Source organism: Protopterus annectens, chromosome 12.part0 (assembly GCF_019279795.1).
Source record: "Protopterus annectens isolate FY-2018-M chromosome 12.part0, PAN1.0, whole genome shotgun sequence".
Taxonomy (NCBI): Eukaryota; Metazoa; Chordata; order Ceratodontiformes; family Protopteridae; genus Protopterus; species Protopterus annectens.
The window spans coordinates 1,147,213,853-1,147,236,868 of NC_056746.1; the positions used below are offsets into that span (position 1 = coordinate 1,147,213,853).

The 23,016-nt window shown below is 39.9% G+C and overlaps 2 protein-coding genes across 6 annotated transcripts in view; one reads left to right on the forward strand and one right to left on the reverse strand.

Moving 5' to 3' along the window:
* LOC122817037 (transient receptor potential cation channel subfamily C member 4 associated protein) overlaps positions 1–23,016 on the forward strand; it is a gene marked incomplete in the record, with an annotated part of 2,826,501 nt that overhangs the window by 934,816 nt on the left and 1,868,669 nt on the right.
* Positions 1–23,016, reverse strand: part of ENG (endoglin) — a 730,651-nt gene that overhangs the window by 303,092 nt on the left and 404,543 nt on the right. For all 5 annotated transcript variants that reach the window (XM_044090171.1, XM_044090170.1, XM_044090172.1 and 2 more), the window contains exon 6: positions 15,711–15,861. In XM_044090171.1, the coding sequence (XP_043946106.1) occupies positions 15,711–15,861 (151 nt within the window). The remainder of the gene's footprint in view (positions 1–15,710; positions 15,862–23,016) is intronic.

The following is a 23,016-nucleotide window of genomic DNA, read 5'->3' on the forward strand; positions in this document are numbered from 1 at the left end:
CCTCTCAACCTCAGATCAAGAAATCTGGACAAAGCCATACAAAGAAGTGGGACAAAGGCCCAAAAATAAGGATGATTTTTAAATATTGCTCTTATAAACTTAGAAAGATAATAGAATAGGTCTTGCATTAGTATGAATTTTCTGAACGGTATGAAATCTGAAACTCAAATGTCTGTCATTATTTTCTAACTTCAGTCTTTAATGATTTGTCACTAATTTGCCAAAAAAACACAATTTTGCCAAAAACAATAAAATTTTATGAAAAATGGACCATAAATGTGATGTAAAAATATAAAATAGCCACACAATACAGCTGGGAACATGTCAAAGAAGGGACACTTTAATATTAGTACTGCTAACTTGAGCAGCTGACAAAATAAAAGAATCTACATGCATTTCTGAAATAAAAGTAATCTATAACTCTGATTATTACAGTTATTCCTTAATTGTAAACCCTCCATGTTTTCTTCCAAAATTGCTATTTTGTGGAGGGATTATTGGGGGAAGAGCAACATTTTGAGCCAAAATTGGGGACAGTTGAGAGGTTTGGCTATGCCTAATTCTATGAAGCAATTTATTTGCATGTACCTCTGAACCTGTTAATGCAATAAATCTGGACAAGGCCAAATATATTGGGGGAAAATATAAACAGTACTAAAAATTGCTCTTGTATAAACTGAGACAGTTGATAGAATAACAGGTCTTACTTTAGCATGCATTTTTCTGAAGGTTATGAAGTCTGAAACTCAGTGTGTCATTATTTAGTGACTTAATTCCTAAATGATTTTACAGAAAACCACAAATTTTATGTGGAACAAACCAAAAATAAGAAGCAAAAATCTATTCATTCTGTGAAAATCTGAACAGTTGGGAGGAATAGTTCAGCTGGGGCTATCTCAGTTTTCTGCCCTTCCCCCTCACAAAATCATGGTCGAATGGAGCCCTCCCCCCTGCAGCCATTCCAATGATGCATTACTTGGCTATTTCACTCCATTTACCTTAAACACTAATGTGTATACTGCTTTACTTCTACGATGATTTGGACTTAATTTGAAAGTTTTATTTTGCATTTTACAGCACAAACACTAAGCATCTGCTAAACAAAGCAATGCAGTCTCACAATGAAAACAGACTTAGCATTAAAACTTCTCTGCCCTTGAAACTCACATTCAATGAAACAGCATTGAAACCCACATTCAAAGAAAATACATTTTGCCAGTGGCAAGTAAAGATTAACTTTGGGCTGTTTTAAAATCATAGGCCCCTTGCACATGAAACATACAGGTGCTCTTTGATACACCTTCCTGATTGTACTAAATTATATTCCTTGTACAATACAGTACAGTTGTTAGAGGGGGTTTTAAATTTATTGTTTTGAACATTTTTCCAGTAAACATTGAAACAAAATGCATGCACCAATGACAAAACTGCCCAATTCAGAACATTTTTACAGTAAACAATGAAGCAAAATGCATGCACCAATAATGACAAAACTGCCCAGTTCAGAACATTTCATCATAGAAGTCTACCCAAACTTCTACAGTCCACCATTATCAGTAAATATAACCATATCTATGTATCTTCTGCAACTTAAGCAAGTAAAGTTGATGAAATAATATAGATTTTGTTCCCAAGTTTCTGTATTTCATGAAGTTTTGTGAATGTGTGTAGTAATACCACATCTGTTAGCTTTATACACTTGCTATCGCTGTTATGAATGAGATAGACAGTGTGCAAACAAAAAAAGAATAATGATTATTTGTGAGTGGGGGGCTAACTTGTATCCAAAAGTTACACTTTCCTGCTGTTTAATAGTTGATGTTATTTAAATGAAGAAGATGGATGCTGTATTGTAGAAAGAGAACGTGCAAAGAGATCTGCAGGCATTAGTAAACTGATTCAAACCCTCATCATTGTCATGTGTGTGTGCATGGGGGTGTGGCATGGTGTGCCATGCATGTTAGCGCATTTTCGTCCAAACAGTTTAGATTTTTACTGATGTGTTACTCTGTATGTAGTTCTGCTTGTACAGTCTGACTTTCATCTTGTCTGAATTATGTCATGGCCTCCATAAACCCAGCCAACTACAGTACTGTTCTGCATTTTTTAAAACAGGAACGCAAATTTAATAAGGAACATTTGTAACTCTTCCTCTGATAAACAACCTTTTTAGCTAACAGTAGAACACCATCTGTGATCTATTTTTCTAATTATGAAATCCCCTACCTAACCAGGCAGATACTCACTCACACACACACACACACACACACACACACACACACACACGCATGCATGTATATATACACACACACACACACACACACACACACACACACACACACACACACACACACACACACACACACGCACACACGCACACACGCACACACACACACACACACACATGCACACTCCTTACATGTAAGAAACACCAGACCCCATAAATCCACATCGCTGCAGATCCTGTAGCAAACACCAGACCCCATAAATCCACATCGCAAACCATACATTCCTGTCCGAAACCCACGCAAATGCCTGACGCACGCCCCCTGTCGCGAGATCTTCCCGACGAGACTGCAGTAAACTCCAGACTGCCAATGTTGCAGTCTGACCCCGACGTGTTTTCCCAGCGAGTTCCCAGGACAGTCTATGCAGTTTAAAACTGCATAGACTTCTGGGAGCTCCGTTCTACACGTTTTCCAGTCAGGACTGCTGCTAAGACAATCTGCACATGCTCGACTGTCTCAGCAGCAGTCCGGACTAGTGCGCATGTGCGAAAGTCCGTGATTTTTTTATTTCTTTAATTTTTTACTTTTCTCTTTTATTTTTTTTTTTATTAGTTGATATAGTTGAGGGGGCTGCAGTCCGGCAGTCCAATAGCACAGGCCGCCCCTGGTTATTTTCCTCCTAACTTCCAAACTTCCACAGGACTGCTGTCTATTCCTGGGGACTTTCCTGCAGATTGGTTATACATAGCCATTTTTATTTCATCTCCTTCTATCCTGTTAGTAATTGAACCTCATCTGCCTCTAACATTGGCATATTTAATTCTTCCATAAACATTTCCATTTCTACATTTTCTTGATTTCCATATTTCACTGCTTTATACAAACTTCATAAAATTTTCAAAATATTTCTAATACTTCTACAGGATCTCTTGCTATCTTCCTTGTTATAAGATCCCTAAGCTTGGTGACAGCCCTTTCCACTTTCTGTTGCCTGAATCATTGTGTTAAAAGTTTTTGTGCTCTAGAATTATCAAAAAGAGTTGCTTAACAGCAGTCTTTTAAAACTTATGCATATTATCGAGGTATTCCCTTATTTTCTGTTTAGCATTCTGCAGTTTCTCCTTTTCTTATTCTGAGAGATTTGTGCATATTATTGAGGTAATCCCTTAATTTCTGTTTAACATTCTGCAGTTGCTCCTTTTCGTGTTCTGAGAGATTCCCCCTATCTTGCAATACTTTAACATTTGTCAGTCCCTCTAAATAATTCTTACTTCTTAGCCATATCTCTCTTTATTTCCACCCTAGTTTTAAACTCCACTTTAATTTTATCCCACTTCCTCGCTATATTTTTAGAAGAAATTTCTATCTTCTCTAGTAGCTCCTGAATTAATTCCAAAACCCATTCCTTAAATTCCTCTCTTTTTAGCTGATAGGTGGGAAAGCACCAGTGTGTCCTTTTTATTTCATTACCTCACATTTTTATTGTAGTTATTGACGCATGATCTGAAATAGTTATTGGGTGTGTTTCAAGACCTTTAATTAAATTCACATGTTCCTGTGAGATATAAATTCTATCTACCTAGCCCAATTTTTGTATCTTGGAGAATAATATGTAAATTCACTCTGAATTCCTAGTACTAAATTCACGTCTTCCATGCTGAACATTTTCATAGAATTCTTCAAAAATCGACCCTCCTTTGTTATATTTTCCCTTCTAGGCCCCCCAGACATATCTTTACAGTTGCAAACCAAATTCCAGTCTCTACCTGTAAGTAATTTTCCTAGCTGAAAGCTGATTATTTCTCCCAGAACTTTCTTAAACTTTATTACAGCAGTTTTAAGTGAAATGTAAATGCATGCCAGTGTAATCCTCCTCCCTTGCCAGTATCCCCTTAGTACTATACATCTTCCATTGTTATCTTTTTTCCCTTTTCTATTACTATTGGAGCTCCTCTTGCAATTAATATAAGTACACCTCTTTTAAATTTTCCTAGATATTCCACTCAATAACCCTCCTGAAAACATTTCTTTATCAAATTCATTTGTTCAAGTTCTTTCCAAGTGTGTCTCCTGTAACATAACTATTTGCACTCTACATTTTTTAATATAATTCACTACTCTTTCTTTTTTATATTTATCTGTAAGACCTTTCAGATTGAAAGACATTACAGAAAGAATCATTTTCTTATATAGGTGTTATTACCACCTTTTATGTATAGCGACTGCTTTTTTGTTAAATATCTAGTTCCAACTTTTACGTTACATACATATACTGATTGGCAGGTTGGTCTTTTATACAGTTGTTTCTTGTCATATCCATTTGAGCTATGCCACATCTTACATTACTTTTTGTTATTTGAAAGCCCTCTCCTAGAATTTTCTTAATCTCCATTGCCAGCATATTCCTCCTCTCCCTTGCCAGTGGTCCTTATTACTAGAAATCTACTATTATCTTTTTCCCTCTTCTATCACTATTGGAGCTTCTCTAGCAATTAATATAAGTGCTCCTTTTTTTCCTTTTGCCGAATAACCATCCTGAAATTCTTTCTTTATATGATATTCACATGCTCACTTCTTTCCAAATGTGTCTCCTGTAGCATAACTATTTGCACTCGGGATTTCTTAACTTAGTTCACTACTTTCTTTCTTGCATATACCTGAGGCCATTCACATTCAAAGGTAATATGGCAAGTGCTTCCATTATGGTAAGACGTTATTAATCCCACCCGTTATGTATAATGTCTTCTTTTTTAAATGTCTAGTTTCAGCTTTTGCGTTACACTCATATCCTAATATATACCCTAAGTAGGTTGATCTTTTATACATTTTGTCATATCCATTTGAACCTATGTTATGTCTTAGAAGACTTTTTGTTTTAATGAAAGCCCTCAAACAGCAACAAAAAAACCCTCCAGAATAGCTCTATAACAAATTAACTTATTACAAATGCACAACACTTTGTACATCTTCAAATAATGAAGTTTAACCCTCCTAATAGGAACAATTGTCTCAGATTACATACCACCTGTTGTTGACTAGTTCCAGGTACTACCAAAATGCTAGGTTATCTGGTGAGGAGATAGTTGTCATCCTCATCATCATCTGCACTGTCAGTGGAAAACTCTGGAGGGGAAAAGAAGATGTTTCACCTTACACCAAACTTTCTTCAGTTTCTTTGGAGGGGATAGTTAAGAGAAGATGAGGAAGCACTCTTTTATACAGATGTCATGGTGGGAGCCTCAGGTGGTGCTGTATCCTCTCTGATATCTACCAAGCTGAAGGACCAAGGTCTCAGCAGTAGGCTGCTCTGGCAGAGTCAATAGTAACAGTGGTTGAAATGCATGGTATTAAATTAGATCATCGCAAGGTTATTTACTGGTCTGACATCAACTATAACAGCTACATCAAAGTCAAGAGACTCCGTAGCAAAAACCTCAGGGCTGGTTATGTCAGGCTCAATACTGACATTGACAGAGCTGGTGTCAATGTCGGCACCAAGAACCTGCCACATGGTATCAGTGATAACAGCACGATTGGTGTTGATAAGATCAATGTCAGGGAGAAGCCCAATACCGGAAGTATTGACAGTGAGCCATATGGTGCCAAAGTAAACACTGTAATATTTGACATCAATATGGGCCTCCTGAAAGAGAAATGACACTGATCGGAATCATTTAAAAAATTATGGTACTAGTCAGGAAGAAAGAGGCAAGTGTGTTAATAGTGAAAAAAAATCCCAAGGACGCCATGGCTCCTACAGAGACAGCACCTCACCTGGACACTCAGGGCCTCTGCCATTCAGGAACAGAAAGGCAGAGAATAAAACATTCAGGGTTCAGGTGACCATGAACTCTTAAAGGGAAGGGAAACAATCCTGCTGATGTACTACTACAGGAATCACTTTCTAGTTTGACAAAGTATCTGACATTTTAACAGTAATTATTTGATCTAGTTCACTAATAGCGCCAAGAGAAGATGGAGACCTGGCTGACAGAAGGAGGAATTTTTTTGTTAGAGCAAGATGCACACAAAGAGAAAACAGAATGTTTAGCACTCTTTTAGCACAGAGAGATTGTTCTACATGCATTTGCTTTATAGTTCTCAAGGTGGACTTAATATGTTCACAACAGATTTTACTGGTCCGTACTACACAGGTGGTAGAAGAAATTTGAAAAACTACTAAAGCGTCTTCTGTGTGGAGACATGCATGAATGTGTACCTTCGGTTGAAGGTTGTGCGTCAGGGCTGGCAACTCGGCACGTAAACGTCTACTGCCAATCATTAGCGGACCAGAGTTCCACTGTGGCGACCCCTAACTTGGAAAAGCCGAAAGACACAACAACAACAACCAAAGAAAAGGGAAATAGTATTGATTTCAGTATAGAAATCCTCCATCTGATTGGAATACAACTTAATACAAATTAACCTATGGAAAACTCAGATCTGAGTCCAGGAAAGTTATGCAGAAGTATGAGTAAACATAGCAAAGCATACTTAGAACAATAATAAACAATTCTGGAAACATGTTAGAAGCTTCAAGGAAGGGAATAAAAGTATTTTACTTAAGGAAAATGTAAAATCATTTTTGATGAAAAATCCATCACTTATGCTTTTGCAAAATTGTATTCAGAGCACATATAGGTAAGTAACACACTACCATCAAGTAAAAGTGTTACCTTGAGATTGAGTTGTTTAGTAATTAAGGATGAGTAAGTCGACAAACCTTTGAACAGGATTAGAGTTCGCTACTTCACAAGCCCATTTGATTTAAACTCTTTCTTTTTGTGTGAAATAAGGAATTATTTAAGACCATGCTTAGTATATTTGTTTCAACAAACCTTACATAATGGCTATGTACCCCATATGTGGAAAAAGGACAATATTACACCTTCCTTAAGGGAGAACATGGATGAATCTGGTAATTAAAGACCCATTAGTCTTACAGATTTGTAGGGAAATGTTTTGAGAAGGTTCTCTATAAATGAACATCTAAAAATGTGTTGGATTTCATTAACATTAGCCAACATGGTTTTAGCTTGGGCAGATCTTATGCTACATTTTTGTGCTTTCCACATGGCCTAATTACTGAAACCCAGTCAGCCTTTTTTTTTTTTTTTTTTTTGGGAATACAAGTACTTGGGCAGTCCTGTTCTTGGAGAGAGAGCCCTATGACTCATTTGTTCCTAGCAGGAAATCTGAATTTTCCCTCCATTCTCCAGCGACAATCAGGTTATAGGGAGCAGGCCTGCTTGCTGGTCCTGGGGACAGGTTATCCTCCTCTATCGGGAACCCCCCCCCCCCTTCAATGTTTTTTTCTGATTTCTGCCACTGGTGTCACATGACTAGAAGTATGCTTCCACATGCCAAGTGCCCCCATAGCTGCCAGTGTGAGATGTAGTGTGATATGCTGACTCAACAGACTTGAACTACATTGAATAATCCCTTGTTTTGGGGCTAAATGTCACCTGTGTGGTGATCTAAAGCTGCGCTTCTCCTCCCAGGATGGGCAAGCCAGGACTGGTCACTCATTCACATTGTTCCTGGACAGCACCTATAGGCACCAGAGTCACTGTTCACACTCAAGTCCTCCATGGCATAGTTAAGGCTTTATCCTGATATACTACTGAGCAGGAAATGCTGTACTACAAATTAAATAAGTTTCATGACATTTCCATGGTGATTGCATTGTTTTTTTCATCAGAAGCACAAATTGGAACTGTTGTATTGTGATAAACTATCTCTGAACACAGCATTTTAGTTTTAATAGTAAGAAATGCAGCATCCTACCTCAAAGGTCTTCCAGTTTCAACTACCTGAACAGCATTAATTAATGATTACTTGATTGTACCCACTTCAGGGACCCAGAAATAATTGTTACCAACCATTTTAGTTTACCAGCTTAATAAAAATATTCCCCTGTAACATCAATTCACAGGGATCTGGCTTGACCTACTCATGTGGTCCATCACTAAACCTTGATAACATGGAATGTAGACTGCTTTAAAAGTTGCCTGGGACTGCAGTATTATCTTCCAGGCAGTCATGGCCAGGCTGCACAAGAGGCAGATGTATAGCTACAGCAGGGTAAAGGGGGAAGTTGCCCTCTGCACAAGATGATCAGGGACACTATTAGCAGTCCCCAATGGAGGGCATGCCAATATCAACATTCAGAAGTGAATGCTGATATTGTAATTGCGGTTAGGGCTGAAGGGATGAAATGCTTTATGGGTTCTACTACAAATCTCTTACATTTGTAGCAAGTAGTTTTATAAGGTTTCAAGAAGATTATTTTGTCATTGTTTTATTCTCAACTCACGGGGTCCTTTTTTTTCTTTTTGGTCCTCAACTCCCAAGGATATTTTTTTCTCTTCAAATTTTATCTGAGAAGTCACCAGATTTAGGAACCATTAAGGCTGGAAGAAACAAGAGTGGTTGGTCAGCCTCTGATATCAACATTTTGAATTTGTGAATTTAAGATAAACATTGAGTTTTGAAAGGTCCTGGATAGATATAAAGGGCATTTCCTTATTGGGTACTTGAAATAGCCTTAGACAAAAATCCTTGTCTTATTCTTCTCTTTTAACAGGATCTATTACCCCTAGTAGAAGGAGTTCCTAGAAATGATCATGAATTAAATGCACGTGGTCTACTGGCATGAGGGTACCTGTCAACTTTGCTTTCTGTATAAACTGTCATCTCTTACCAAGGAAAATGATTTGTAACATTCATGTCCTTTATAATTACATTAGGTACTGTGTTATCCTTCTTACTATCTTTAGTACTAGGGATGGGGAAGGTGGTTGTGATGGAGTAAGGATTTGGTTAAAGTAGGAGAGAGGGATGTAGGGAAAAGATCCACATAATTATGTCTGATTCCTAGTAGGGGAAGACCATTGTGATCCCTCAGGGTTTTCCTTGTGGTCTGTCTACCATTTATTGTTAAATTGGTCCATTTTTCATTTTACTGTCTGTTTCCTTGCCTTTGATAGTATGGTCAGGTTTAGTGGGTTTTTTTCTTTATTACCTGGGCATGGGGCACTGAAAGATCTGCTTCATCCTTTTCATAGTACTGTCCTTTTTCTCCATTTTCCTAAACACTTCAGCACTTAATTCACTAGGAGAAGATCTTTGCATAGTGGTGTCTTAAAAAGTTGCACTTTGACATTCTCTGAGTTGTAGCTTCAGTCAGATTAGGTATCCACAGCCAACATCATAGCCATATTTAACACAGTGTTTTATCACCTAACTCACAGTTTGGATGAGTTCTAGCAATTCTGCTCTCAGGTCTCCATCAAAATACCCCTCAGTCTTCACCTTAACTTAATGAGTGACAGTACTTTGATGTTTTTTCATGAGTGTCTGGCAATTTGATGGACTAGAAGGCCACATTGACATCTGTGTATACCTACTCAAAATCATCAAGCATTCTATTTTCCTTGTCACTTGAGAGAGAACTGGGGCAGACACCAGTTTGAACCCTTCTTTGGATCCATAAACACCACTGATGGATTCACCATAAGATTCTTGTAGAGGAGCTTAGGAGACTCAAGGACCATATAGAACCAAATCAGGATTTTTAGAGGAAAGGGGCTGGGGGTCTGGTTCCATAGACTCTACCAAAAGGGCATCTTCTAGGACCCCTAAAACAGGAAGAATAGTCACAGATTTAAGGGTCATCCAGACCAAATAAAACAGTATAAATGCATTTTGGTTTTCAGCTTCACTCAGTGCCTTAATAAACTATTTTCTTCCTCATGGCTTGTTTAGTCATGTGAGTTATATATTTATCCTCCTGGGTGCCTGCCTGTATACATTCAAATTCTGGGAAATGGAAATTGGAATATTGACATTTTATCTTGAAATGTACAATTCTGATGTAGTAACTCTTTTCCTCTGTCAGTGACCTCAACCAGATGGTTGGGAATATTTGCATTTTTCTTTATTTCCTCTTCTCCCACAGCTTCTGTCTGCTTTATCAGCTGAGCTAGAGTTTCCTTGTGAATTCTGATTTTTGAGTCCTATACTTAGCTTCCAGATAGACAATTTTTGCCTCATAGAAGCTGCTGTACGTTTTGTGTTCCTCAAGCAGATTTTTACACATAGTTCATTCAACTTGCAGGACAACTCTTTTTTTCTCTTCCAGTATCCAGTAGTAGACTAACAGTGTATTATTTTTTTACAATCTTCTAACAAATCTTATATCTGCTGGGTGAGTAACTTTAACACATTCTTCCTAAGCCCACTAAATTCTTCACATTCACATTGCAATATAGCAGACTTCTTTTGTCAAGCAACCCCATCATGTACTTTGAGAAAAAAAAAAACTTTCATGGTTAACGCTCAGTTGTTTTACGTATGTATCACAGACGAAAGTTGGAAATTAGGAGAAAGTGTTTATGACTAGAAACATTTGCAAAGATAACTTCAATGTTTGTCAGAGAGTTTTAGAGAGGAAAGAAACTCTTGCTAGCCACCTGAAGTCTGTATTCATATTATTGGGAGTTCTCTGCTCCAGAGAAAACCTCAGTTATAAATTAAGACTGCTCATTTTGTGAAGATAGCCTCAATCTGTAAATTCAAGACTGTATATATTTATGCCTTTAAGCAGCCTGTCTGAGGACTACAGACATTCTGATTTTGTTTTATGTTTAGGTTACTTATATTCCTTGGAATTGTTAGGAAAAGCTGAAAAGGAAAACAGAAAACAAGAAAACAGAATTACAGAACTCTCTCATATACTTATCAATTTGCAAAAGGTCTGGTTGTTTTCAAGAGTGAAATGCCATTATCCCGTTTTTCTTCTGGAAAGTTTTTTTTTTTCTTTGGCAAACATTTGTGCTTCTAATCATGTGTTGCAATTTTCTTTGACAAATAATAATTTATCACATAAAGTTGAGGATGTGGACAGAGCTATCCACTCATCAAAGAAAAACAAATAAGAAAAAAAAATGTAAACTTACAGGCACTTGTAAATACTGTGTGTAGAATTTGTGTACTAACAGGTAGTGCTTGCAAGCTTTTGTTGGAAAGACTATGTTACAGAAAATTGTAAAATTTGTTCAGGCATATTCAGATGTGGTATATTTTACATGAGAAGACATGGTCAAGAAAAAGGAAGAGGCAGAAGTAGCAGTTTCTAAAGTCAGGGAACTGCAACAGCAAATGTTGTAGTTGGGTAGAGGGCATTAAGAGGAGGCTAATTCAGGCCAAAAAAGAAAGGAAGAACTCAGGGGAAATATAACAGGCCTGAGAAAATTGTGCACAAACTTACAGGAGATCAAAGAAGTCTAGTTGTTGAGCCTGAATGATGGAAAAAAGTCCCAAGCTGCCAATTCATTCGTACGAATGATAAAAGATCAGCTACTGTACAACCCGTAGACCTACTGAAAATACTGTACTTGATTTGACAATAAAGTACGATAACCTGCAAGCTAAAACTGAGACATAAAATAAAACCCATTTGGAAGATGCCTAGTGTTTAGAAGCATGACTTCTGGAGACTGAGACCAGACTTAAAAATTATGAAAAGGCTTTAGCATGTTACATTACAGTGGCTGACAAAATCACTTCCACAAACAAAAACTAAGATACACGTTGTCACATTCTCATCATGCATGGCTGTTTCACTTACTAAACTCAACAAATTACAGCATGAAGCAGCTTCGACTGCTTACTTTATTCCCCTGTCTCTATTCTGAAGTGAACTCCTCTGATCAATATGCATGTGTGTGTGATAGTTTTAAGTACATTTTTAGGCATATTCCACCCATATTCAAGCTAATTTCTTAGTTTTCTAGAATCTGATCTGCATTCAGCTACTTTGACTGTTTCAGAATCAGGCTGAAATATCTGCCCTCAGCTATCCAACCATTTGTCTTATTACAGAATTTAAAAACATTCAACCTCAGCACAATAGCTGTGCCCTGCATTAATGCAGAAAGTGCAGTGATAACTTGCTATGCATCTTATCCACCAAGTAACCCCTGAGAAAGTTCCATCTCTCTCAGCTTTCTGATTTGAAAGCTTGCATTTGCACTTATTTGTGTCCTGTAACTCATTTAGTGCAGATATAGATTCTTAGTTTTAGCACTTAAATTTGCTTATTCATGCTCAGCACTTGTTCAGAACTTGTAAGCACTAAATAAGCTACTAATTACTATAGCACTCAACACCTTCCTCATTACCTAGAGGAAAACAGTTTTTGTACTTACTTTTCTCACTTATCTAGAGGAAAATATTTTTTTTATAAAGGCATGTCCAAAGGTCAGCTCTCAGTGTTCTCTCCTGTCTATCTGATGAATCTGGGCATCTTGAGGCACTGTAGAAATTGCCTCATGTACACTGACAACCCTCTCCTCCTACCACCCAACACTACAATGTGTGAGAGATGCACTTATCTAGCCAAACTGGAGGTAAAGCTCTCTCCAGCCAAGACTGAACTTGACAGTCATGAGGAGAAGGTAAAGATATGCACCACACCACGCTCATCACATAGTCTCACTAAATCTATACCACCAAAATCCACACATAGTAACACAAAAACATTCGCGGAGGCTCTCAATAATAATCTAAGCAACAGAGACCTCCAAAGCAGAAATGCAAGCAACCTCCATCCCCCAACACAACCTAAATGACACATACCCACAGACTCATTGTGCCACTCAACCACAGCCAATAAGGCAAAACAACGTACCCAACACACTAGTCATAGGTGACTGTATAGTCAGGCACACTGATGTCCCACTCACCAGGCTGAACAAGGAGAAGGTTACTGTCAGCTGCCTGTCGGGTGCCAGGATCCGCCACATAACCCACGCACTCAGGTCACTCCACAACAAGTACAAATATGACTCTGTCATTGTCCATGTTGGTGTGAATAACCTGAGACATACTTCCGTGGACTACATGAAAAGAGACATGGAAGAGCTCTCCAATCTTGTGGCTACAGGCAGGTATGACCTTAGATCTGAGTAGCATTCTGCCATCGCCCAGAATGATACTGCAGTACAAGGACAAAATGATTGACTTCAACAATTGGCTAAGCTTCTGGTGTCATTCTAAGGGGATCCAGTATCTGTCTGCTTGGGATGACATGGTCGTCAGACCATGATGCTTTGCCACAGATGGTCTGCACCTGTCGCCACTGGGATTCCGGATACTGGCTAAGGCTCTTGCTGCCTCTACAGTGCCTTTTTTAGGCAAGGTTCAAATGACAAATTCACCACCGTAACAGGAACAGGCAAGCAAAAACTGAGGGTAATGCTACTCAATGCTAGAAGTCTAAATCTCAAAATGCAATCACTCAAGGCACTCCTTAAAATCGAGAACATCGATATCTGTGTAGTGACTGAGACCTGGTTCAAGGCTCCAGAGAGCACCCCTGCACTACCAGGCTATAACTCATACCACACTTTTTGGCCATGTAACCTGGACTGAAACACCAAAGTCGGAGGTGTGTCCATATTCATTAAGGATATCCACACCTCCATGCTAGTTGCTCAGCATAATGCTTCCAAGGTTATCCAAGTGCAACTAACTCTGGGCAAATGTGCAATCCAAATTGTAGCTTGCTACAGATCCCCCACCCTACCCAAGGATTCCCACTCCTGTTTTCTTGATGTGTTGGAAAATGCTAGGGTTCAACTAAACACCCTAATAATGGGTGACTTCAACTACCCCACCATTAACTGGGAAAACTACTCATGTACCAATTCCTTAGCTCAACGCTTTTTGGAATTCATAAACTCCAATGCCCTGGATCAACTTATCCATACCCCACCAGGGGCAACAATATCCTAGACCTAGTCATTATCAACATGAGTGACCGGTGTTCCACACCTGAAGTCAACTCCTCGTTGGTCCGATCCGACCATAAGCTAATCACCTTTGATATCCACATCTCACCCCCCATTAAGGAAACCACGGTAAAAAAATTCTCCAAAGCCAACTTCATGCTTCTTAAGGCAGAAGTGGTGAACATGACACTCATGCAGATGGACAATACAGTTACAACTGCTGAATCCTACACAAATGCACTCTATAAGCACTTACACGAGTGCATGGATCGTGCTATCCCAAATAGAAACAAGACGCTATCCTCCAAAAAAAGGAAGCCAATCTGGTGGTCCCCTGCCATAAACAAACGTACAACAGAAGGAAGAAACTGTTGCAAAAGAGAGTAAAATCCCATCAGTGGAGGATCTCCCTGGTCAGCCTCAGTAAGAGGCTGAGATCCCTTATAAGATCCTCCAAAGCTAGCTACGAAAACAAAATCGCCACTAATTCTAAGGACAACCACAAAGCATTCTATAGCTATGTCAAGAATCTCAATGGCAACACCCAGATCTGCTCTGAGTTACAGCACAATGGCATGAAAATTACAGAACCAACTAATATTGCCAACATCCTAGCAGATAGGTTCAGTGCTAACTTTACCCCCCCAACCCCCTAAAGGGCCCATATCTATACAGGAAGAATGCAGAGTCCCTGTAATCACAACTACACAGGTAAAAGCTGCACTCTCTAAAGCCAAAAACACAGCATCCATGGGACCGGACAACATCCCAGGCTGCGTTTTACATGAACTTCAGAACAAACTGGCTCCACCCTTAAGCACCATATTTAATAGCCTCACATCAGGCTTTGTGTCCACTGAATGGTGCACAGCAACAGTTATCCCACTCCACAAAGGGGGAGCCACCACTGATCCCGGGAACTATCGACCTATTAGCCTGACGAGCCTGGTCTGCAAGGCCATAGAACATATCATCATGGAACTGATAAACAAAGACATTGGTAACCTCCAAACTCTGGATCCCACTCAGTTCTGGTTTGTGAAAGGCAGAACATGTCTCCTGAACCTGATCGACTTCTTTAAGGCAGTCACCAAAGCCGTAGATGAGGGTAAGGTGGTTCACACAGCCTACCTTGACCTTGCTAAGGCTTTCAACACCATCCCCCATTCTGGAATTATAGCTAAACTCACTAAACTAGGTATAAATACCTACATCACAAGATGGATTGTCAACTGGCTCACTGACAGAACCCACACTGTAAAAGTTGCAGACTCCAAATCTGACCTCAAAGCAGTGACAAGTGGAGTACCAAAGGGTTCCGTCCTGGGACCGCTCCTGTTTGGTATCTCCCTCTCTGAAGTACAGGCTAACACAGAAGGCCTCTGGCTAACGAAGTTTGCAGATGACTGCTACTAAAATGTACTTTAGTACTCAATATCTTTGAAAAAAGTTCACAACATTCCCTTTAGATGTTGACATTCTCCAAGATTTTGCCACTCTGTCCCTGATTCTCCTAGCACTGCTCCAGTTTGTCCTCGCCTTGGTATTTACACTGCAGTTTTCTATACTTCATATGATAGAAAAAACTCCACTAATGATATAGTTACATCATGGTTAAGGAAATAAAGTGATTACCAGCTCAATATGTATACTTTTGCAAAAACAAAATTTAGATGCATGTCCATACCTTGTGAGAAAAGATGACAAGACACGAATGACAATTACTGGAACATGTTTTAGAGGTGTGCTGTTGTCTGAAGAACTATCTGAAAAAGGGAAATAGCGTATCTCCTCTGGGTTTATTTCATCTAGTTTACACGCAGGTATATTCTCATAGTCTGAAACCACAGTGAGAAAAGGAAGGTCATGATTTATACAAAAGGACTTTAAATATTTAAAATTCAGTCATAATAATTTTCTTAGTCCACATTCATATTCTTTATCATTTATGCCTATATCTTCGCTTGCATTAGATCTGTGGTATGCTTTCTTTTACTTTGATTTGTTCCCCTTAATATGGTCTTTTGTTCATCTGCAAAACATTTAGTTCTACCACCAAATTTACTTTTTGTCTAAATTAACCATTTATTATGGTCAGATTTCTGCTTCAACACTTTGAAGAAAATTATATTCTTTTTACATTCCAAAACTACTCTTATATATAGCATATTACTTTCTTATGATAAGAATGACTACAATTTATCAGTACTACAGAAAAAGTACAACCGAGGACGTTCACAACCCAGTAATATGTAAGACATTTTATGGGTTATAAGACAGTCAGGCTGCATTTACATTGGATGATAACACAAAAAATAAACTGTACAACATGATTTCACTGTGTCATATTTGTTCAGTGTACTTGTAAAATCCACAAAACTGAAATGAAGCAAGGAAAAGGAACTTACACAACATTATAACATTTACATTCCAGATGTGACTACTGTGGAGAAAAAAGATAGTGGTAATGGTGGACTACCATTTAAGTGAGTGCTGTGGCTTTTACCTTTTAAGAAAATTAATTTCCCCCCTTGGATAAAGCACCTGACTTGGACGTGTAAGTATTCTCAGGTCAGATTTCAACATATTTTTGCATCTTCACATTTGTCACAATCTTGGTAGTGCAAACAGTAATGGAGCAGGTATCAGCTGCAACATCAATAACAGTAGCATACTAGTCATGGAACAGTGCAAACATTGGCTCTAGTCCATGCTCTCTGTTGATATGACACCCTGACCCCATATACAGAATGGGAAAAAGGAAGATTGATGCAGTTGCCTGCATAAGCCATGTGTTTTCTGCTTCTTTTTTTTTTTTAGTAGAGGAGGTGTCTGTGATAAAGAAGTGCGAATTGCGGATGTTCTACTTTATACATTCAGGCAACTGTTGCAGGACCTACAAAATAAAGCAGGGCAACATGAATTGGTGCTGATAATGGAGGAACTAAATGCACATATCAGGACAGATGGAAAAGGATACGAGGACTGCCTGTGTCCACATGGATGGAGTAACAGGAATACAAAAGGAGAGGCCATTCTAGACTTTTATCTAGCAAATGGCTTGATTGTGGCCAACATAGTTCATCAAGAGAGCCAGCCACAAGATCACATAGAAGAATGACCAGTATGAAACTAAGATAGACTTCCTCCTAGTAAATTAGTGATTGCAAGTCACCCCCAGTGAAACATTCGGTCCACACCATAAAGCATTTGTTGTCACACTCAGTTGTAAGTAGTGGTCAGGGGAGGCTCTAAGGTCAACAGAGACTAATCTGAAGACCTGGAAGTTGACTGGATAGAAAGCACAAGATTTCAAGGAAATACTGGGGATCTAGCACCATAGGAAGAAGAGGAAATAGGTGGAGACGTAGAAGAAGAATGTCAGTGCCTCAAAACAGCATGGGTGAGGACTATGGAACAGACATGTGGTTGAGCTTGCTACAGAAATAAGGATATAGAAGAAAATCTGGTGGTGGAATACGGAAATCCAGGAAGTCATCAAAAGAAAGGAGGAGTTCAGGAAAAAGTGGGAGGTAGAAAACATAAACCAAGTAAAGAAGGAATGCTGGATGCCTAAAAAAGACGCTGAGAGAGCAGTTGCAATAGCAAAGAGAAAGGCATCAGAGGCACTCAATCAGCATCGGGAAAGTGAGTCAGTAGGTGGCACAAAGAACCTCTATCAGGTTGTAGTCAGAAATATAAAGGAAGACAGTCATCATGCACCCTTCATAAGGGATGCCATCAATAACCTGCTCACTAGTTCTTAAGATATCAAAGGCAGATGGAAGGAATACTTTCAGCAGCTTCTGAATGAAGAAAATCCCATTGAAGCTGTACTTCCTCAGACACAGCCTATGACAAAGGAAGAAGAGGAGTCCACCCTAAAATAAGTAAGAACAGCACTTAGGAAAATTAAGTCAGGGAAAGCAGCAGGCTCAGATGTTGTCACAGCAGATATGATCAAGATGTTGGGTGCTTTGGGGAAGAAATGGCTCCAAAGGGTATTCATAGCAGTATGGAGAGAGAGGCTTATCTCAGATCACAGGAGAATAAGCACACTAATGCCAGTGTACAAGAATTAAGGAGACATTCATAACTATAAGTGGTATAGAGGTATCAGACTCCTGTCACACTTTATGAAACTTCTGGAGAGGTTGATTGATAAAAGAATACTCATAGTAGTAGATAGTAAGATGGGAGATGAGCAGTTCAGATTTAGATTAGGATGCAGCACAACTGACCTGATGTTTTCAATGAGACAGTTAGTTCAACAGAAGATAGAGATGAGGAAAGAGTTCAATTGGGCATTCCAAGACTAGGAAAAGGCATATAACAAAGTTCCAAGAAAGCTGATTTGGGTAGTCCTGAGATGGTAGGACGTCCAAGAAAGGCTATGTGCAAGGACCCAATAACACAAGTATAAACAGCGGATAACAAGTGGGATGTGGGGTGCATCAGAGTTCAGCTCTGAGTCCACTGTGTTCGTACAGGTAAAGGACTACATTAGGAAACAGGTCGATGTGGGCAATTCAACAAAGCTGCTGTATGCAGATGATGTGGCATTACTTGCAGGCCCTGAAGAAGAACTTCAGCAGATTATAGGGTATGGAATCCAAAACGGAAGGGCACAGTGGATGAAATTAAGTACAGATAAGGCAGTTGTAATGGCAGCAAACTGGAGAACTCAGAAGAAGCACAGAATGGAGTCAGAATGGAAAATAGTGGAGGAGGTTAACATCTTTAAGCATCTGAGAGGAGTGTTTGAGAAGAAAGGTAGTCAAATCTAGAAACAGTGCTGCAGCCAACTGGCTGAGAGTGACAGGGGTTGTGTGTGACAGATGTATCAAAGATGATGAAAAGTAAGGTGTACAAAACAGTGGTGCAACCAGTATTATCGTTTTGTACAGAAACCTGGGCAGTAAACTCAGAGCAGGTGAGGAAGCTACAAGTGATGGAGATGAAGTGCTTGAGATGAGTGGTAGCATGAACACTGTGGACAGTTAAAGAAATGAGGACATCAGAGCAGAATCTCAAGTAGCTCCACTTACAGAGAAAGGCAAAAAGAAGAGATTACAGTGGTTAGGGCACATGTGCAGGAAAGCAGAAGAAAATCTGGCAAAGATGATTTGGGTCCTACAAGAAGGAGGCAAGAAAAACAGAATGCATCCACCAAACAGATGGCTAGACTGTGTGACAGAAGACCTGTGACAGTGAAGAATGTCGAACAAAGTATGAGAGTAGCATTGAATCAAGGAAGATGGTGACAGTTGAGACAGCCTGACCCCTTGTAGGAGAATGGGAAAAGTCAGGCCCCAGTGGCCTAATCGATAATGCATTGGCCTCCTAAGCCAGGGATTGTGGGTTTGAGTCCTATCTGAGGTGATATAATCTTGATACAGGTGAAACACTTTTGGTACAGTATCAAAACTGCCTCCTTGTAGCCTGGCTGTGATTGATTCGATAACCATCTGGATACACAAAGCTGATAAAAGTATACTGCCTGATCAACATGAGTATACTGAGACAGTGTAGCAATTACCTCATGTTCACTGACAGCCCTCTTCTCCTAACACACAATTCTTCTACTTTCAATAAATGCATCTACTTCAGTAACCTGGAATCCATGCTCCACTTGCACCACAGTCAGTACTCCTGACAAAGAGGAGATTGCCAGCGCAACCCCCCCCCCCCCCGCATCACATAGCCAAGCACAACACACACTCACCTATGCAGAGGTCCTTAATAAAAACTTACCTAAATAGTAGAGACCTCCAAAAACACATTCACAAACATTCAACACACAACACCAAACTCATCACAGACAACACACCAATGTCTCACAAATATAGCCCATAAGGCATAACAATAAACCCACATAGCCCATAAGGCATAACAGTAAACCAAAACAGCCCATAAGGTATAACAGTAAACCAAACATACTTGTCATTGGTGACTCAGTTATGAGATACACTGATGTCTCTCTCACCAGGCTCAACAAGAAGAAGGTCATGGTCCGTTGTCTGCCAGGTGCCAGAATCTGCCACATCACTCATGCACTTAAGTCTCTCCACAACAGGTAGAAGTATGACTCTGTCATTGTCCATGTTGGTGTGAATAACTTGAGATGTACCTCCCTGGACTATATGAAGAGAGACATGATTGAGCACTCAGAGTGTGTGTCCCAGGCAGGTATGAACCTAGCCCTAAACAGCATCCTACCTTCACCAAGAATGATACCACAATACCAATAAAAAGTAATTGACTTCAACAATTAGCTTAGTTTCTGGTGTCATTCCAAGGAGATCCAGTATGTGTCTGCTTGGGATGACATGGTTGACAGGCCTCAATGCTTTGCCAGAGATGGCCTCCACCTGTCACCCCTGGGATTCCAGATCCTGGCCAAGGCTCTTGCCTCCTTAATTGTGCCTTTTTTAGGCAGTGTCCCAAAGACAAATCTTCCAACATAAAAGATCTTATTTAAGGTCATGTTGTTTAACACTAGGAGCCTTAACCCGAAAATGCACTCACTGGAGGCTCACCTTGCACTGGAAGATATTGACATCTGTGCAGACATGGAAACTTGGTTCAAGACTGTGGGGAGTGCCCCTGCCTTACCAGCCTATACCACATTCCACACATTCTGGTCCCAAAATGAGGTTGGGAAGACTAAGGGTGGTGGAGTCTCTATTGTTGTTAAGTACAAGCACACCTCCAGACTGTTTGCCAGAGTGACACACTAGAACTACTCCAGGTGCAACTGACAGTTGGGAAGACACCCATCCAAGTTATAGGCAGCTATAGCCCCGCCTCATGACTCAGGACACCCACTTCTCCTACCTGGACCTACTTGACTCCATCAAGGTACCCCCAACACCCTGATCCTTGATGACTTCAACTACTCCTCCATACACTGGTTGAACTATTCCTGCATTAAAGCACTCACCCAATGGTTTCTTGATTTTATCAGTTCTAACCCTCTAAATCAGCTTGTCTCATTCCCAAGGAGAGATAACATTTTGGACTTGGTTCTAACCAACATAGGTGACCACTCCACCTCTCCCACAGTAAGTTCTTCCTTGGTGAGATCAGACCATTGATCAATCTCATTCGAAGTTTCTATTTTGCCCAATCCCCCTCCTCAGCTGTAACCAGGGTAAAAAACTTCTCGAAAGCTGACTACAACCTCCTAAGGGAGGATGCAGACAACTATGCTGAACAGTATGCCAATGCAGTATAGAAGCACCTGTACAACTGCATGGCCTCAGCCATACCCAACAGAACTAAAACCTGCTCCTCAAGGAAACACAAACCTATCTGGTGGACATCCTCTATCAACAGGCTTTACAACAAAAGAAAGGAATTGCTGTCTAGGGGTAAAAAGGCATAAATTTCCAATTGGAAAAACTATCTCCTTAGCCTCAACAAGCAAATTAGATCATTAGTGAAAACATCCAAAGCCAATTATGAATTGAAACTAGGCTTTGAAACAAAGGGAAACCACAAAGCCTTCTTCAGTTACATCAGGAACCTCCAAGGCAAAGCCCAGGTTTGTTCCGAATTAGTACTTAATGGTACCACTTACATTGATCCTGTTGACTTAGCCAACCTGCTAGCAGATAGGTTCAGCACAAACTGTACTCCCCTGTCCTCCCAAAGACCCATTCAATATCCCTGATACTTGTCCTGCACCTCACATCTCTGTAGATTAAGTGTTAAAAGCCCTATGCAAGGCATAGAACACAGCTTCCATGGGAGACGATAGTATCCCAGGATGTTCTCTGCACCATCTCTAGCAAGAACTAGCTTTGGCATTGAGCACCCTATTCAACCACTGCCTAAGTACAGGCTTCACGCCAGCAGAGTGAAGAACTATCATTGTCATCCCCTCGCACATAGGTGGTGCCATTACTGACCATGGAAACTACTGCCCCATTAGCTTGACAAGTCTGATCTGTAAAGCCATGGAGCGTATTATTATGGACCTCAAACAAGGACATAGGCAATCTCCAAGCAATTGACCCCACCCAGTTCAGATTTGTCAAGCACAGATCTTGCCTGTTGACCCTCATTGACTTTTTTGAGACTATCACCAAGGCCATGGATGAGGGAATGTCAGTACATACATCTTACCTTGACTTGGCCAAAGCCTTTGACACAATCTCCCACTTGTGCATCATCGAAAATCTAACACAGCATGGCATAAATCCGTATCTCATCAGGTGGGTGGCCAACTGGCTCACTAATAGGGCCCACAAGGTTGAAAGAGGAGCCTCCACCTCCAACAGCAGACCTGTCACTAATGGTGTTCCCAGGGATCTGTCCTGGGACTCCTGCTGTTTGGCATCTACTTCTCAGAGGTCCAGGCAAAGACAAAAGGCTTGTGGCTGACCATGTTTATGGACGATTGTAAGTTTGTGCTGTCATTGACTCCCCAAATTATGTTAAACTACAAGAGGGTTTCACATCAACAAATGACTAGTGCCAAAGTCATGGTCTTACTTTAAACGCAAAAAAATGTATCATACCATTCAGCAAAAACATGCCCCCCCCCGATTACCACATTAATGGCAACCTGCTATGCATACAACCTGTGGTGAAAGACCTGGGTACACAGGTTGACAGCAATCTCACATTTGACCATCATGTACCAGCAGTGGTCAGGAAAAGCCTTTTACTTGGTTCATCTCATAAGTAAAGGGATTGCATCCTGAAAAAAGGAAGTTATTACAGAGGATCTGATGAAGTTTGTGCTATTAAGATGAAAACATGGTGAAACAGTTAAGTGTTAATGTGAATTACAAGTATTTAATAAGCGGTGGTGGCTTGGCAATTTGTTGTTTGGAGAGCTGTGTGTAGTGATGCTCGTTTTTGTGGCTAAATCTAATATATGATATTACAAAACCTGCTTGAGTGACAGGTTTGTCTCCCAGAGGCTGCTCTATCTCTGGAATAGACTTCCCACACACATCAAACAGAGTATGTCACTGACCTTC